The 17,752-nt window shown below is 41.9% G+C and overlaps 2 protein-coding genes across 2 annotated transcripts in view; both read right to left on the bottom strand.

Annotated features, from left to right (window-relative positions):
* Window positions 1-15,056, bottom strand: part of lcor (ligand dependent nuclear receptor corepressor) — a gene marked incomplete at both ends in the record, with an annotated part of 103,629 nt that extends 88,573 nt beyond the window's left edge. Inside the window, one exon of the mRNA XM_080722500.1 lies at window positions 14,960-15,056. Within this exon, the coding sequence (XP_080578626.1) occupies window positions 14,960-15,056 (97 nt within the window). The remainder of the gene's footprint in view (window positions 1-14,959) is intronic.
* LOC308282154 (uncharacterized protein) overlaps window positions 1-17,752 on the bottom strand; it is a 313,805-nt gene that overhangs the window by 36,971 nt on the left and 259,082 nt on the right. The gene's annotated exons all lie outside the window — the stretch shown is intronic.

Genomic DNA, 17,752 nt, shown 5'->3' with positions numbered 1-17,752 from the left:
TTTCATCTTATGGACAGAGAAAACAAAATGATGATTAAATTCTGCATTTCGTGACAAAAGGGGGTGGCTTTTCTTTTTTTATCTCTATTCCTCTGATAGCTCAAGGGGCATAATACTCTCGAGACGACCAAAGCTTCATTTACAGTCCATCGCACAAGCGTGTCGCTTAGCCATGAATATAGCTCATCTACAAGCTAACTAATGCTCCGCAATATGGCGCGTTGTTAGCTTGTAGATCAGCTATTTGTGGCTAGCAACACCATCATACTACATAGCCTTTGTCGGGTGGAGACCTCACATGTCCAAAACTGTTAGCCTACTTTTCAGGAGGATTCAAGTTCAAAAGTAGCAAAATTAGCAGATCTACAAGCTTGTGGGTCTGCTAGTGTTGATGCTTTTGTGTGACGCTGCAGTATGATCGAGTAGGGCGTTCATTTATGAAAAAACACAAATAGTTAAAATATGGAGATACAAGGTTTCTGCCCGACAACGAGCGTATAGATCGGGCTTAATCAATGCAGCTGAGGTCACATGCCTAACGCCGCTATGGCTATAGTGGAACTATGGAAAGGGCAGCATTCTGTCTCTTCTTCAAGGTCTTGGTGACATCAATTAAATTCCCAGCAACCAGAACACAAACACAACAGCCACACACACGTCACCATAACCGGAAGGCTGGGATATTCTATTCTACGCAGTGCTTGCCCGGGTCCTTTTATAAATAGTGGGGATACATTATTATGAGGTTTTCGTATCGTTAAGAAACAGTCAATGAAAGTTGTCAATGCGTACATGCAGCACCTCTTGAGGGGACGCCAGCCAGAGGTAAATTGAGCGAGCTCGAATGAAAGGTTTATCAAAGAAGGAGAAGGGGATTTGTTTTGCCCATAAAGGTCACAGTGTACAAAGGGTTTGAAATTCTGTCTCGCTTTTTTCCATTTAGACATTTATTGTATTTTGGCATTTGCAGTAGTTGATACTTGTATTCAAAATGTGCCTTACAATACAATGAATGTGGTTGTTCAATGATAGAGTTGGGTTAATACATCTTTGTTACACTGTGTATATTGATAATGTGATATAAGACTACCGCAGATATCATCTCATTGGCATCTTATCATAATATTGTAAAGTGTATGGCTAAAGTATAGTCCTTTCCTGGTTTTAATCACTTTAAGCCTCATTCTATATTTGTGAAATTGTGAAAAAAGCCACACCTACAATTCTTAAAAACAGAAAATGCATATAATTCTCCTTATACAAATATCATCCTCACAATATCAATATCGAGGCATTTCATCCTAATATGTGATATTAGATATTTTGTCCATATGGCCCATGTCATCCCTACGCGCTGCTTTCAGTGTCCTGCTGGAGAACACTTCAACAGGACAGATGGCTGCTGATAGACTGGCAGGTTACACAGGAGGAAACCATGATGCCATTTACATTTCAGGACAGTCACTCTTATACAGTACATGTCCTATTAGGGCCTATACATGGCTTCCTCGCAATAGAGATCTATAGTATGTAGGATAGCTCATTTTACATGTCAAATAAATGAAGAATAGTACCGGTATCTGCCTTCTTACCTTTCAAGCTGTCTTCCTAAAAAAGGAATTTGTGGAAGATATCAAGAAGTATATCGCAGAAACCTTGACTCTCCATATATTTTTTTATTTTCTGTAAATTAAAGCCCTACTTGATCACACTACACAACTACAGCATCACACAAAAGCATCAAAAGTAGCAGATCTGCGAGCTCGAAACACAACGCAAAGCGGCACGTTTTGAGCTTGTAGATCTGCTACTTTTGATGCTTTTGAATTTGAATCCTGAAAATTAACAGTTTTGGTTTCCACCCAACAGAAACACATACTGTACGTATACTGTACCCACCGTATACATTCTGTCAACAAACCAAACTCTAACAAAAATGAAAATAAATGTGTATAAAATAAAGTAAAGGTTGTGCGTGCGTAAGCAATACTGAGAATTTAACAGCCAAGGAGGCTATGTGTGGTGCAATCCCCTGTCCAAGGCCAAATCGGAATAATGGAGCCCTAGTCATTCAATCTTTGAATTGCAGATAATTATGCTTTTGTTTCCGTGCCATTTGTTGTGTACACCCCCATCGGCCATCTTCCCCTCCAGGCGCGTTGTTGTGAACATGTGCCATAATTTTACCCCGGACTGGAATGCTCTTCTTTCAGTCGTTCTCTCCCTGTGTATTATTATTATCGTCATCTCTTTCTACCGCTTTGCTTTGACTTCCCATCTGTCTGTCTTTGAGGAACGACTCTCCCCAGCGTGTACCTGTGGGCAGCGGAGCCCGGGCACTGTGCCATGCCATGCCCAGTGGGCATGGCCAGTGGTGGAAAGTAACTAAGTACAGTACTCAAGCACAATTTTGAGGTATTTGTACTTTAATTGAGTATTTCCAATTTCCAATACTTTTACTCCTACTCCACCACATCTCGGATCCAAATGTTGGACTTTTACTCCCCTACATTTATTTGACAGATTTAGTTATTAGTTACTTTGTGGATATAAATTATAATATTATTTAAAAGAAAACACACATAAACCACTTTTAGACCTATTTTATACCAAGTCTTCTTGAAATTAGCCGATCTACAAGCTCACAACACGTCATGGTGCCTTGTGAGCTTGTAGATCTTCTATTTTCAAAAATGTGGAACTTTTACTCTTGGTACTTTTAGTACATTTTGATGCCAACACTTTCGTACTTTTACTTGAGTCCAATATGTGTGAGTACTTTTCCCACCACTGCTGGCACTGTGCCATGCCCGGTGGGTATGGCATCTTTAAACAAACATGCCCAGATTAACCCCCACTCAGTAACGAGTGACTCTGTGGTACCCAGAGCCTGCCCGCAGACACACATGTGTGCGCGCGCACACGCACAAACACACACGCACGCACACACAAGACACATCCTACTCGCAAATTAAACACGTGCAAAGGCACACATACTGTAACTGTACACAAAACACACATGTAGACACAAACAAACACACACACACACACATCCTAGAATGGTTCCTAGTAGGGATGCGGTATCGGTACTCGTGGTATCGGTACTCGCCCCGATACCGGCCTATTTTGCGGTATCGGTACTCGCCAGATACTGCTCACAAAGCGCCCGAGTACCCTGTGTGTTCCGCCACACCATCCTTTCTCTCTCTCTGTTAAAGTATCAAAAGTAAAAATACAAAATGTTTGAGCATAGCAGATCTAGAAGATCATGCACAGTACAGGAATTTCCATGGGCTAAACCTGAAAACCTGAAATGTGTGGCAGTTGTGCAATGTTCTGGGAAAGCAATGCAATTTAATGTGTTATATACAGCCAGAAAGTGAGGAACATCTGATAAAAAAAAGGAAAAAAAAAAGAAAATGGTACTCGGTATCGGCGAGTACTCAAAATGAAGTACTCGTACTTGTACTCGGTCAGCAAAAAAGTGGTATCGGGACATCCCTAGTTCCTAGTACTGCACGTTGCTTGCGGGCGGCAGTTTAGCAGCACACTTCCACCACCATGCATACAGTCTGTGTGGTTATCATCAGTTGTTAGGTAAAATGCCCAGCCTGAAGAGTAACAAACACCTGCCAATGGAAATCTTTTTGTCTGATTCTCAGCTATGGTACAAATGATTATGAAGACATCTTCCTTATAAACCCATTTAGGACTGAGACGGATTCTAAAAACACCTTCTAAATCCTGACCTAAGTCTTCTGAAAAATGTTATATTTATATTATGAATAATTTACAAAAAACATTAATGTTGCTGTATCGTCACTGTCAGGCAGAAACCTTGTATCTCCAGGTTTCAAATGAGTTTTTTTTTTTTTTTTGTAAATTAAAGCCCTACTTCATCATACAAAAGTGTCACATAAAAGTAGTGAAAATAGCAGATCTACAAGCAGTGTGCTTGTAGATCGTCTATTTTCACTATTTTAAATCTTTTTTTTTACAAAAAAAGGAAAGTGAATGGTGCATTGTATAGCGCCTTTATCCAAGATGCTTTATATAGATTGTGCATTACATTCACCCACTCACACACATTCATACACCGATGGCGGAGGAAACCATGCAAGGCACCAACCTGCTCACTGGGAGCAACTAGGGGTTCAGAGTCTTGCTCAAGTTCGACTCTATAACTCTGGGGGAGCCCGGATTTGAACTGGGAACCCTTCGGGAACCCTCCGTGTTCTGATGGTTTCTCTACCACTGAGCCAATGCCGCCCCTTTTGGGACATATGTTGGACATACTGTACAAGGTTTCCACCCAACGACTGTACATAGCAGCAAGAACCCCAAAAGGGGTTCCCGTCTTGAAAGGTGTGGTTACAAAATGGGGTTCCCGCCCAAAATGGGTTAAATTGAGAATTTAGAGAAAAGGGATTCATTTGATGAACTGTATGTGTGAATATTTTGTATGTGGTTTTATTTTTTTATGTTACGGAAGAGCAAGATAAGAAGATTAACCATTATGATTCCTCACACATTCACGAGGAATGTGTTTACTTTGCCTCTTCTCATTGAGAAAATTGACCTCTCTCAAAAGACTAAAATGACGGGGTATTACAGTATGTGTTGTGGTTCCGTTATAGGCGAGTAGTTATACTTATAGTTCCCTTTATTAAGTCAATTCTAGGCCAACGCTCGTCGCAGGAAAACAACTGCTGGCCAAATCGCAAAGACTAGCCTATTGTTATCTGTTTTTTCGCCGTTGCTTGTAGGCCTAATGCAAAAACATGCAGAAAATAGCTATTCTCGCTATTCGTCACACATATACGTATACTAGAGGACTTAAGGTGGTTACTGAGAGGTCATTCCCTTTCGCTTTTGCTTCTATTCATCAAAGAAAAAGGTCACATGCAAAAAGTGCTTTGTCTCGTTTGCAGTGGGGTCCCAATCTGGCCCTTTAAAGGTCTGGTGAAATGAAAAATATTTTTTTGTGTATTTGTATGTCAAAAGTAAAAAAAATAACAATCTTAATCACTTCCATAAATGCACTTTTATGACCGAAAATGTCATTTCAATGGACCTTTAAAACCGCATCTGTGTAATTTTTCGATTTTTGCGTTGGCTATAGACGGGTTTCTGGTCCACGTCACACTGAGTGTCGGTACCAAAATTAGCCAATGAAACCATAGAGTATAGAATGAAACCAGCGCTCCCCAAAACAACAAGTTTGGGGATTGGACGAAATTGATTACATGATACAGTCACCTGTGCATTTAGTCTCAATGTTTGTAAACAAGAAACCCGTCTATTCAAAAATAGCAGATGTACAAGCTTGCAGCGTGGCACGAAGTGACACGCTGCGAGCTTGTACATCTGCTATTTTTTTTAAGATCTTGAAAGTGTTTGAACTATTGATTTTGAAGGCATTTGTAGAATCGGACGCAGGTAATAATAGGTTAAAAATAAACAAACAGCCCTGATGATAATCATTCACTCGCAATTCACTTCCTCTTTTTTATTATGCTATTATGACAGCGCAATTGATGAAGACATGCTCCGATAATACTTAGCAATAATTAGCGGTGAATTACTACGTCTAAATTACATTTTTATTCATATTAATACAAGAATTTTTAATAACCAGAAAAACCAACGATTAAGAGGAGGAGAACAGAAAATCATTAGCAGCTGAGGAGGACCAATCCAAGCGTGGATGCTCTGGAGACAGGCTTTTAAATCCTTTTAAAGCACCATCCTCCATCCAACGCGTGTGTGTGTGTGTGTGTGTGTGTGTGTGTGTGTGTGCGTGCGTGAGTGTGTGTGTGTGTGTGTGATGCGTTGTCTAAAATGTAAGGCTTCTTTTGGAGCAGTGAGGGGGAGGTGAATATTACAGCCTAATAAGCCTCACATTTATTCATCCGCCGGCTGCTTTTTAAGGGTTTTAAGGGTTCACTCGTATTGATCTGGCAAATGCACATGCGCGCGCACACACACACACACACACACACACACACACACACACACACACACACACACACACACACACACACACACACACACACACACACACACACACACACACACACACACACACACACACACACACACACACACACACACACACACACACACACACACACACACACACGTACATGATGCCACGCACAACATGGACAAAACAGACACGCAGAAACACATATCAATATATATAACAATATATATACACATGTATATACATCTATAATGTATATATATTATATATATATATATATATATATATATATATATTTTTTTTTTTATAAATCAATGCCCTACTTCATCATAAAAGAGTGCCACCCCAAATGTTTTCAGCTTGTCGATCGTCTCATTTTCAATATTTCAAAATGCTTTAAAAATAACAATAATATTAAAAAAGTAAAGGTTTTGGACATACAAGGTTTCCACCCAACACAGCGACGATATAGACTATATATCGTCGTTGTCGGTTGGAAACCTTGTATGTCCAAAACCCTTTTGTATTCATCATTTTAAAAATGATTTAAACTATCGAAAACAGCCGATCTACAAGCTTGTAGATCTGCTGTTTTCACTACTTTTGTGCGACGGCCTTGTACAATGAAGCAGGGCTTTACTTTGCGAAAGAACATACAAATTTGAAACTTGGAGATACAAGGTTTACTTTCCATCCAACAACGACGATATATAAGTGTATAAGACACAGAGAAACACACACAAGTACATAAAACTGACTCTGGCTGTGCCATCGATCAAATACATCGAAACACGATTCTTAGCTCAAATATTTCCGTCCACACACAAAAGGATCCATTATTGAATAACTGGGGAGGAATTTGACTGGGTTTTTTCTAACGAGGGCAGAAGCAAACATTCCTGTTTCCATTCCTGTTCCACAAAAGAATAGACTTGCCCTCATTTTTAGTCATTGTCTCTCACCTTGTGAGGCTGCGTGCGTGTGTGTGAGTGAGTGAGTGAGTGAGTGCGTGTGTGTGTGTGTGCGTGCGTGCGTGTGTGCGTCAAGGCGCAAGCACTTGTGTGTATTCAAAACACATTTGAAACTGTGCATGCACCCACATATCGTCGCTGTCGGGTGAAAACCTTGTATGTCCAAAACAGTTCGTTTATCATATTTCATTTTAAAAATGATTTAAACTAGTGAAAACAGCTGATCTACAAGCACACAACGCCTCGCACCTCGAGGCGTTGTGTGCTTGTAGATCGGCTGTTTTCACTACTTTTGTGCGACGGCCTTGTACGATGAAGAAGGGCTTTACTTTGCGAAAGAACATACACATTTGAAACTTGGAGATACAAGGTTTCCACCCGACAACGATATCATCGCTGTCAGGTGAAAACCTCATATGTCCACAACTGTTACTTTTAAGGATTTAAATTCAAAAACAGCAAAAGCAGCAGATCTACAAGCTCAAAAGCTCTGAGCTTGTGGATCTGCTACTTTTGATGCTTTTGTGTGACGCAACTGTAGTGAAATCAAGTACGGCGAAGACTTTACGAAAAAAGCACAAATTAAATATGGAGATAAGAGGTTTCTGCCCGACAAAAACGATCTATACACAATGTCCAAAAAAATACACCATGAGGCTGACAGCCAACACAACACTCTCCACTGGCCCATTGTCTTATGTAAGGTGAGACAGTTCACATACAAAAAAACACTCTCACACACACACACACACGCGCGCGCGCGCACACACACACACACACATACGCGCACGCACGCACACGCACACGCACACACACACACACAGGGAAGGAACACTTACATAAATTTAGGGTTAAGCCCATAGTACATGCGGGTTCAAAGTTTGGTTTTAAGGATTTGGGGGACTTTGATCATTTTGCAAGGGCAAGGAGTGTGCACGAGATTGAGAGAGAGAGAGCGAGAGCGAGAGCGAGAGAGAGAGAGAGAGAGAGAGAGAGAGAGAGAGAAAGAGAGAGAGAGAGATTTTTTGCCCAAAGTTCAGGTAAGATTCAGGTTTACGATGTCTCAGTTAAGCCAGGGTTATACTTAGTAGCGTGCCGGAAGTGTGGAGCACTGAAAAAAATAGCCAATCTACAAACCCACAACACTCAGGGGCTGTGACGTGCTGTGAGCTTGAAGATCTTCTTATTTTTGGGACGGCGACGACAAGTATATCATCAGGCATTAGTGTTGTTATTCCCAGCTCTGATTGCTCAACACAGCAGTCAGATGCCAAGCAACAAAACGGCATGCCATATCACTGGGGACCGTGCTTGTGACAACTTGACAACCACAAAACCTTTATAAATGTAAAAATATAAACACTCGACAATAACGTCTCTCTAGGACATGGACAAAGCTCTCACGAGTGGTAATTAAGGGCTGTGGTATTTTTTATTCCTGTTTTGAAAAGAAAAGAACATGACAGTCCTCCTCGGTGTGAAGAATATACAAGCGAAAACAACACGCAAACTATTTACTAAGACTGGAGTTCCTACTGCAACGGATTGAAACGAAAATAGACGGGGGAAAAAAAACTAAACCTGCATCTCTAATAACTCGGCTGTCTTTCTCATGTCTTGACGAACAAAAACAAGACAATTCTCGGTTTAGTAATACAGGATGGCTCTTGAAAAGACCACATTAAAGATGCATTTTTCAACTATTATCGCTGTCATGTTTCCCTTCTCCCTTTTTGTCTTTCATACCCCCCCCACCTGTCACATCTCTCTAAACACACGCACAGTCGCACAACGCACACACACAGCTTCAGTCCACATTCATTCAGTCGCTGCCAGTGTGTGGTGTATTGTACTTAACCCAATCTTGGATTTAACCGCTTAAGCCCTATATATACACTTTGACGTACGACGATGAGTAGCAAAAAAGCCGATCTAAAATCCCACAGCTCTATTTTTGAATACTTTAACAATCTTAAAAATCGCCTTTAAAGAGGTGGTGCCATAGTTTTGTACTTTTTCTGTTTTTCATGTGTCTAGGAGGTTGAAAGTACTTCATTAGACCCCCTTATGTGTTTTTTTTTTAAATGATGTATTCTCTTAGTATTTGTTTGTTTTCTCTTGGAGGCTGCCACCTTGTGGTGAAAAGTGTCAGTTAAAAAACACAGATAAGATGACATCACAGAATCAACTCCTCGCCTATTTACCAGCTGGGTCACCACCCACCATGCCATCCATGCATACTTAATGAACTGGGGGTGTGTCCACATAAAAACCCAATTCTAACTCTTTCTGTATATTTTTTTGGAAGAAATCTTCCTCCTAGTATAATCATAATACCTGATAATCATGTTTTATAGGGGGGGGGGGGGGAAATCATGGCACCACCTCTTTAATGACATGCACAAAACAGGGACCCCACGCCAGGTTGAACGTGTTTAAGTGTATGGCGCCCAACCCCCAGCAGCACCTCCCCCCTCCCCCAAGGAGGGGGCCCCTCCGGTTGGCATTGCCCCCCTGACAGCAGTGCACAGATGGGAAGGGACCCCGCCACGGCACTGCCTGCCTGGGTCTGGGTCATCTCATCAGGCACATGGGGGGGTATGCCACGGTGAGAGGCGCACGGACGGCTGGATTTACAGCGGCACACACTGTACGCATGTCAAAGTGACACACATAACTAACGGCCCCTCCCGGACCAACAACAACAAACACTATAAGAGGCCTTTTGTGGCCACACACAATGGTGACCCCTATAGGATCATCAGATCTGCCATGATCTCGCTCTACTCTATGCAGAGATCCTCACTATATAAGGGACCTTTTGTCATCATAATATCGTTGCCGTCGGGGCAGAAAGAATCCTCTTATTTCCATGTTCTAACTTTTTGTGTTTTTACTTGATCATACACGAGAGTGTCAAAAGTAGCAGATTTGCGAGCTCGAAACGCAGCGCGAAGCGATGTGTTTCGAGCTTGCGGATCTGCTTCTTTTGCTGCTTGTTGCATCCGGAAAAGTAACAGTTTTGGAACGATATGTACACAATGATATACAGTACGATATACAGTACTGTATATCCGTCTGTAAAAAGTGCCCTCTCCAGACCATGAATGAATGCAGTTTTTACTATGGTGAAAGAATTGCAAATGCCCTCTTTCCATGCCATACCTGAAGGCAGCATTCAAGAGAATTTCCTTGTATAGCCGACGTAATAGCCGACCTCCAAGCTCACAACGTGTCGCAGCGCGACGCGTTGTTAGCTTGGAGGTCTGCTATTTCCGATATTTTCACCAAAAGGCCCTTTTAGAAATTTCAGCCCCTGCCTCTCTAACATTCTCTGCACGTCCCTGCGATACACAGTACGATATACAGAACACAGCGGTGACCCTATAGGATCACCAGATCTGTCATGATCTCCTCTGCTCTACGCAGAGATCAAATCTCAGATCAACACCATCCGTCCTATAGCATCCTTCTGCTTCTCGTCCACACACACACACACACACACACACACACACACACACACACACACACACACACACACACACACACACACACACACACACACACACACACACACACACACACACACACACACACACACACACACACCACTCTACAACATCTCCACCACCCCCCACCACCCCCCCCTTCTTGCTAATGCACCACATGTTTTAGTTTTTTTCCCCTTTCTTTCCTTTTCTTTTCGGTAAAACCCATGAAGAGAATTAACAAGATGAGAGAGCAAGTAGGAGGCAAATCTCCAGGGGTGTCCACACTCCACAGTCCATCTGTGTGGCGCGCTGCACTGAAATACCAGCGACCTGCTAAAAACTCTGGGAGAGAGAGAGAGAGAGAGGGGTGCGAGAGAGAGAGAGAGAGAGAGAGAGAGAGAGAGAGAGAGGAGGCAGGAGGTGAGAGAGAGAGAGAGAGAGAGAGTCTCTGTCTGCTGGAAACCTCACATGTCCAAAACTGTTTCTTTTTAGGATTAAAATTTAAAAAAATGCAAAAGTAGTAGATCTACAAGCTCAAGATCTGCTACTTTTGAGTGACGCGGTAGTATGATCAAGTACACTATAGGGCAGTGGTTCCTAAACTTTTTAGCTCGAGACCCAAAAGAGAAATTTGTCGTTTGCCCAGGACCCAAACTAGTGAAAATAGCAGATCAAGCTCACAACGCAACGCTTCGCGCCGCGCTGTGAGCTTGTAGATCGGCTATTTTCACAACTTCTTAATATGTATATTTTTTGACATTCATGGAATTTCTTAGACGTGTTTGTTTGTTTGTTTATATGTAATGTCTTTTTGGGGAGGGGAAAACTCTTTGAAATATATACAGTATATTATATTTGTTAAATGTAGGAAAATTAAATGTGATTTTTACTCAAGTCGTGACCCACAAATGGGTCCCAACCCACTGTTTGGGAAACAGTGCACTGTAGGCATAGGGCATTCATTTACGAAAAAAACACAAAAAGTTTAAATATACGGAGATAAGAGGTTTCTGGTCCGACAACGAGGATAGGTTTGTGGTGTAACCTCTGTAATGTGGGACTATGACTCCCCCCCACCCCTCTCTCTCTTTGTACTACTGTACGACCCTTGAGCAATCAAATTAGTCATAGTCGGCTGCCTACTGTATGTGCCAATGGAATTAGCAGTAGGCCTATAATTAATACATTCTAATGACATTAACCTTCTCCATTGCATGTGGCTTACACATCAATACATAGTGGAGTGAGTTATGGCCACTTCATGGAAGCACGTGCTATGCTCTCCTAAAAGATCTGCTCTGTTTTTTAGGCAGCCTATTAAAGGGACAGTCTTACATTTTGGGATTAACAGCGATTATGTATTTTGTTTTGAAAGCGACTATAAGACGATTAAGCTGTTAAAAAGAATTACACTATTTGGTGTAGAAACTAAATGTTTTAGCAGCTCATACCTTTTCTCAGGCTCCTGAATATACAGAACATAATACAGTATACAATCACTATACTACACACACACACACACACACACACACACACACACACACACACACACACACACACACACACACACACACACACACACACACACAATGTAGGCTATATATGTAGCCTATAGAGGCTATAACTGTATCTTTAATGGTACATTGCTGTTGCAATCAATCACAGCCATAAAATATTTGTGCTTTATTATCCATTTTCAGAACAGGCAGCCAATAGAAAGGTTGTGTCATTTTGAAGAAAAAAAGAAGAAACGAGAAAAAATAAGTTTGTTAAAAAGCTGTTTCTGTGCTCCTATAGTGTTTCACAGCTTTAAAAGCCGATTATCCTCCAAACAATAAGTAGCCTACATGCAGGATTCAATCTAACCAGCATTGATATAACACACCATTGTAAGGCAGCCATAATAATACATAATTCACTCATAATAACAATTATAATAGCCTACACAAAACATAACAACAGCGAACATCGCCAACAAGAACAGAGTGAAATATCTCTATACAGCTTTCGTCTAAAACAGACAAGCACACCCATGTCAGACAAAGAAAATGTTAATTCATGTTATTGACAGGAAAGCATGGACATGACACTGACAGCAATATAGTCCAACACCACCCATGACAACCCTTTGTGCCAAATGTGTGTGGGTTGACTTATTTAACTTTTTAAAAGAAAGAACTATAGGCTAATTTCTGTCACCGAAATAAATAACAGACCTCCATGTGGCTATATAACAAGTCTTCGTTTAGGCCTACTTACTTTAAGGTTATGTAAACAGGCTATACTAAAACCAAAACCCCCGAAAGCATTGGCCAATGTTATTCGTTAAAAAAATATAGACCTATATGCCTATAAAAACAACAACATAATAGGCCTATGTCAGCAAACACAATAATAAACCCATATTGGAGGAAAACAATACAGTAGGCTGTGTATACAGTTACAGTGAGTATGTGGATTATTATTATTATAAAACGGTTGGATGGTTAAGTGGGTTACGGGTCAACCAGAACATCTGGACGAAGAGAAATTCATCCAAAAACACTGTGAAAGCCGCAACACCCTTTTCCAGTGCGCGTCCGATCATCAGGGTTTGCGGCGATAAAAGCCAGATTATAGGAAGCCAGAGAGAGAGAGAGAGAGAGAGATAGAGAGAGCTATACTGTATATAGAAACCAACCGAGGAAACAGGAGAGAGGGAGAGGTTGGGAGATCAGAGGCGAAGAGTGGATGATAATCTCGCAATAACATCGGATACGCGACGATCTAACCGGATTAAACAAAGCTAATGAAATACCAGAAAGAAACAGCTATGGGAGAGGGGAGGTGGGGGTGTGTAGTTGAGAGACGCGTGGAAAAAAGAAAAGAAAAAACGCACGGACTCAATTAAAGGGCTGTCAAAAAAAAGGTTGCGAACTAAATCTGATGCAGTTTCCATATTCGCTGCAATTAAAGCAACCAAAGCTATTCTTATGCATCTCCCCCTATATAACAAGCCATCATCCATGCACTGCATCACTGCAACAACCTATATAGCCTACTACAGTAGTGTGTGTGATATACATATAGGTTGGGCTATCTCTTCAAAAATCATAAACATCGCTTCATAAACTGAGCCGAACAAATCCTCAACTGTCGAGTTTTCATCATCATCATCACCACCATGGGCTTCAGGGAAAGAATCACTTCAACAAGTAGTGATTCAGTCGTGCACAACATGACATGAGGAGGGAGATCGAAAAGGCGAAGCCCTGTTTTTTCCTTGTCAACCCCCACCTTCCCCCCCTAAAATACAAAATTATTTTCACTGACATTTCCCCAATGCAGCAATGCGCGTTCCCAAACCAAACGCCGATTTCGAGGGCAAAGCGCGCCGGCAGCGCGCACTATAGGCAGTGTTGCCAGACGTAGCGAGAGAAGTAAGCAAGCATGGTCCCATGGTCTAATATTAAAACATTTACAAGCCCAAAAAGAAACGACTGTTAATAGACTAAGGATATTTGAAAATAGCCGATCACAGATCTGCTATATTCAATAAATACATATGAATAAGTAGTAATTAGTAGTCTAATAAAATATTTTGGGAAATATTTTTTTGGAATTTGGGAATATTTTAAACCTTTTTTAACAAGAATCATGTACAGGATCTCTGGCACAAAATATTTTCATGGACAAATCCATATTAATCTGGGGGTCCTTGCCATGATTATGAACCACTGGTTTAAATTGAGAAGCAAGCCCAAATAAGCAAACTTAGGCCTACACTTTAGAAACAAGTCCCCCCAAAAACCCACAACTATCCAACATTTGCAAGCAACTCAACAGAAAAACAAGACCAAGGTCCCTTACAATAAGCGGACCTGGCAACGCTGGCTATACTGCCAAAGCTCCACCGGCGTATCAGTTTGGAGAGCGGCGGAGGGAGCGCGCACCGCCCTCCCCCCACCAAAAATAAAAAACCCAATACGCGGGGGCGCGCACAGACACAGCCAGCCTGAGCCCAGCCAGCCACCTGATTGGCTGCGCCACAGCTCCATCTGGTCCACGTGACACGCCCTGCTTACAATAAATAAACAGCAATGAAATAATATAGGAGGGGAGGGGGGGATATATGGCTATATGGTCCAGATTGGGCACATTTTAAGAGCCCCTAGGCCCCCCACCCCCCGTCACCAAACAATCAAAGCAAGAACTGACATCGCGGAGAGACAACATAATCTCCCCTCCAAAGAAACTTGTAAAGGAAAATATTTGTTTAATTTTTTGGTCATATGTCCGGTGGGAGGGGGGCAGCAGCGAGGCAACAGCCGCGCGTAAAAAAAAAAGAAAAAAAAAGATGACAGCTCCTCGCTGCGCCCCGTGAGGAGCTATAGATTTTCTCCTCCCTGGAAAAAAAACCCAAACCATAACAGCAGCATTCTGGGGAGTTCACTCCCCCCGAAACCCCGCAAACCCCCCGGCCGTCCGGTCCGGCGGACCCCCCCGCACAGCAATGCCCAAACGTAGCTTACCTACACAGTGAATGAGTTTGTGCCTCCACGAGTCAAGTTCCTGCCGAAAGCCGCGCCTCTCTATCGTGCATTGCTGCCTCTTGCACAGACTCGCCATTTTCTATCGGCCCCTCCCGCGGGCGTGCACAACATAGTGCTGGGTGCTTCCCTCAGCTGCGCGCACGTCACCAATAGTTTTTAGAGAGAGAGAGAGAGAGAGAGAGAGAGGGAGAGAGAGAGGGAGGGAGGGAGAGAGAGAGAGAGAGAGAGAGAGAGAGAGAGAGAGAGCGCGGCCGACCGACCGACCGACCGGGGGCTGTGCTGGGTGGAGCAGCGATACGATATGAGGGGAGTTTGGTGCTGCAGCATCCCTTTCTATGTGCTGGAGACTGGAGAGAGAGAGAGAGAGAGAGAGAGAGAGAGAGAGAGAGCTCATTTTGTCCCACCCACCAAAAAGCCCCCCTGCATGGTGTTAATTTGGTGACGCTGTACAGTCATCGGCCGTTTCTTTAAAGGAATGTTAGACTGTGTTAGTTGTTAGCCTACAATTAAAGTCATGAACAACTATTAGGCCTATATAGGGTCAATTGTTTTTTCTCCAAAATGTGCTATGGATTATTAAGCTGTGTAGGCTATGTGTGTCAAAGGGCACCGTGTGATTGCAGCGGTTCGATTATGCGATTTCCTAAAGCCGATGTACTGTAGTCAATAATGGTGTTATTAATAACCATCCCGTGAACTAGATAATTCACAGTTCACACCAGTCTATAAGCAAAAAATGCAGACTAATGTCATATAGGCCTACATGCATAATTTGGGGAACAATAATGTCATATAGGCCTACCGGTATGCTTCATTTGGGGAACATTTCTATTACTGCTATTGTTATTAGGCTTTATATGTTATCATATAGTTTGGACCATGATAAATAGGTTTCTGTTTAAACAAATGTATGTATTTTGATTTATATTAATATGAACTGTGAAATTATATTTTGGGACATTCAGTCTGCTAAAAGTTCCCAATTGAGGTGTTATATCTGTCTGTCTTATGTTGATTGTAGCCTATCTGCTGTCTCTCAAGGAGTTCACACTTACAGTATCTTTGCCTAAACTTCTTTGATCTATTGTTGTCCTTTGATCAAGTCTTACCTCCTGTTTCAACCATTTGTCTGTCTGAGTAGGCCATGATTTGTTTATTGAGACTGTATTTAAGCTGACACTAAATTGACATGAGGGACTCAGTTGAGCCTGCCGGCCGTGAGGTTAGGGCAGTGCTTAGGACCCTTGTGTCCTTGTTACTTGATTCTTTGCCATTCCTGGAATATGCTTTGTTGCCTGCCTGAATAAATACTGCAAGGATTACTACCTGCATCATCTCCGGATTCCTACTTCTTTTATATTTTAGTAAAGGTTCTATTTCTTTTAGTTTGTATATTTCATATTTATCAGACCACGTTATACATTTAACTTACAAGAGTTTGGGTTTTATTTCTTGTAAGTGTATGGTAAGGAATTGGTCAAGCTCATCAGCAGAATATGATTATAGATTTTCCTATTTAAACTTTTTTACTTTGGCTTATTGGTTTGGAAAGAAAGACATCATCTCATTTGACAGAGAACAACACTGGCATCCTGCCTTGTAGCTATTTATTTTTTCTTCTTCTTCTTTTTTGCGCATTGGGGAAGCATAAATCAAGTTCCATAAAATTCACCCCAAACACATGCAGAGCTTAATCACCAGATTGATACATGGAAATCATATAATATCATTAACAGAAGAACCTTCTTATGTTATAAGCCTTCAGAGACATAGGTATAGCATGCATGACCACATAAAAGACAAGGGCAAACGTGCATTTCTCTTTTTTTCTTTTCTTTTCTTTTCTTTTTTTACAGTGGAGAGCACTCTTGCTAATTAAGTCGTTTAACTTCGGGCAAAAACATTACCCTTTGGAAACATGTCTTCCTTCCTCCACGGGTTCCTATTGGCCGGCGGGTCCCCACGTCCCGCCCCCCTCCCCCCCATGACGGGGGGGCGGGACGTGGAGACCCACCAGCCAATAGGAACGCGGCTTGAATTAAGGTCAGGAAGGAGCCACACAATAGGATCGCGGCACCTTGGGAAAGATGCTGAGGCTGTGAGAGCTGGATGCAGGATGCTATACGGAAGCTAGCTGTCACTGAGAGAGAGATGCACTGCTGACGACTCTTCAACCACCCGCCGTGTTCATGTTGTTGAGTGATGTGATGTAGAAAAGGGGGAAGTCGTTTCTCTTAAATAACATAAAAGGTAAAAATAATAATAATATACATATATGATTGTTTATCCTACTCAATAAGGGCTACTGTGCTCTGCTCACATTGTCATGTTGTTTTATGTATCTATTCTGGACTGGCTGGCAGTCTGGGCTATGATGTCATGCAACGCTATCATGCCGGCAAGATGAAAGGATATGGTGCCGTTACTGTGGCAACATTAGTGATGGAGGGATACACACACACACAGGGAGAGAGACACATCTCACAGCGTGGCGTGTTCATCTGAAAGCCTTATGCAGCTGAATAAATGACTGTTATCCATGTCTAAATGTCCATTTAGCCCCGGTGTCAGAGGCAGTCCATTGTCTGAAGACAAAGAACCCCAAGCAGTAATACATATTACAGTATTCTGCTAGCAACGACACTAGGCTATGACAATAACGTGTTTTGTTATACATTTGACTTTGTTTTGTCATTCTCTGTCATTGTCATCAATGCAGGCATGAAGCAATCATTATGTTAGCAACATGAAGGAAATTACTGTCATTAGGCT

This window comes from Nannobrachium achirus (assembly GCF_963921795.1).
Source record: "Nannobrachium achirus genome assembly, chromosome: 3".
NCBI classification, from domain to species: Eukaryota; Metazoa; Chordata; class Actinopteri; order Myctophiformes; family Myctophidae; genus Nannobrachium; species Nannobrachium achirus.
The sequence above is the reverse complement of the archived record's forward strand: the minus strand, read 5'-3'. Positions and strand labels throughout refer to the sequence as shown.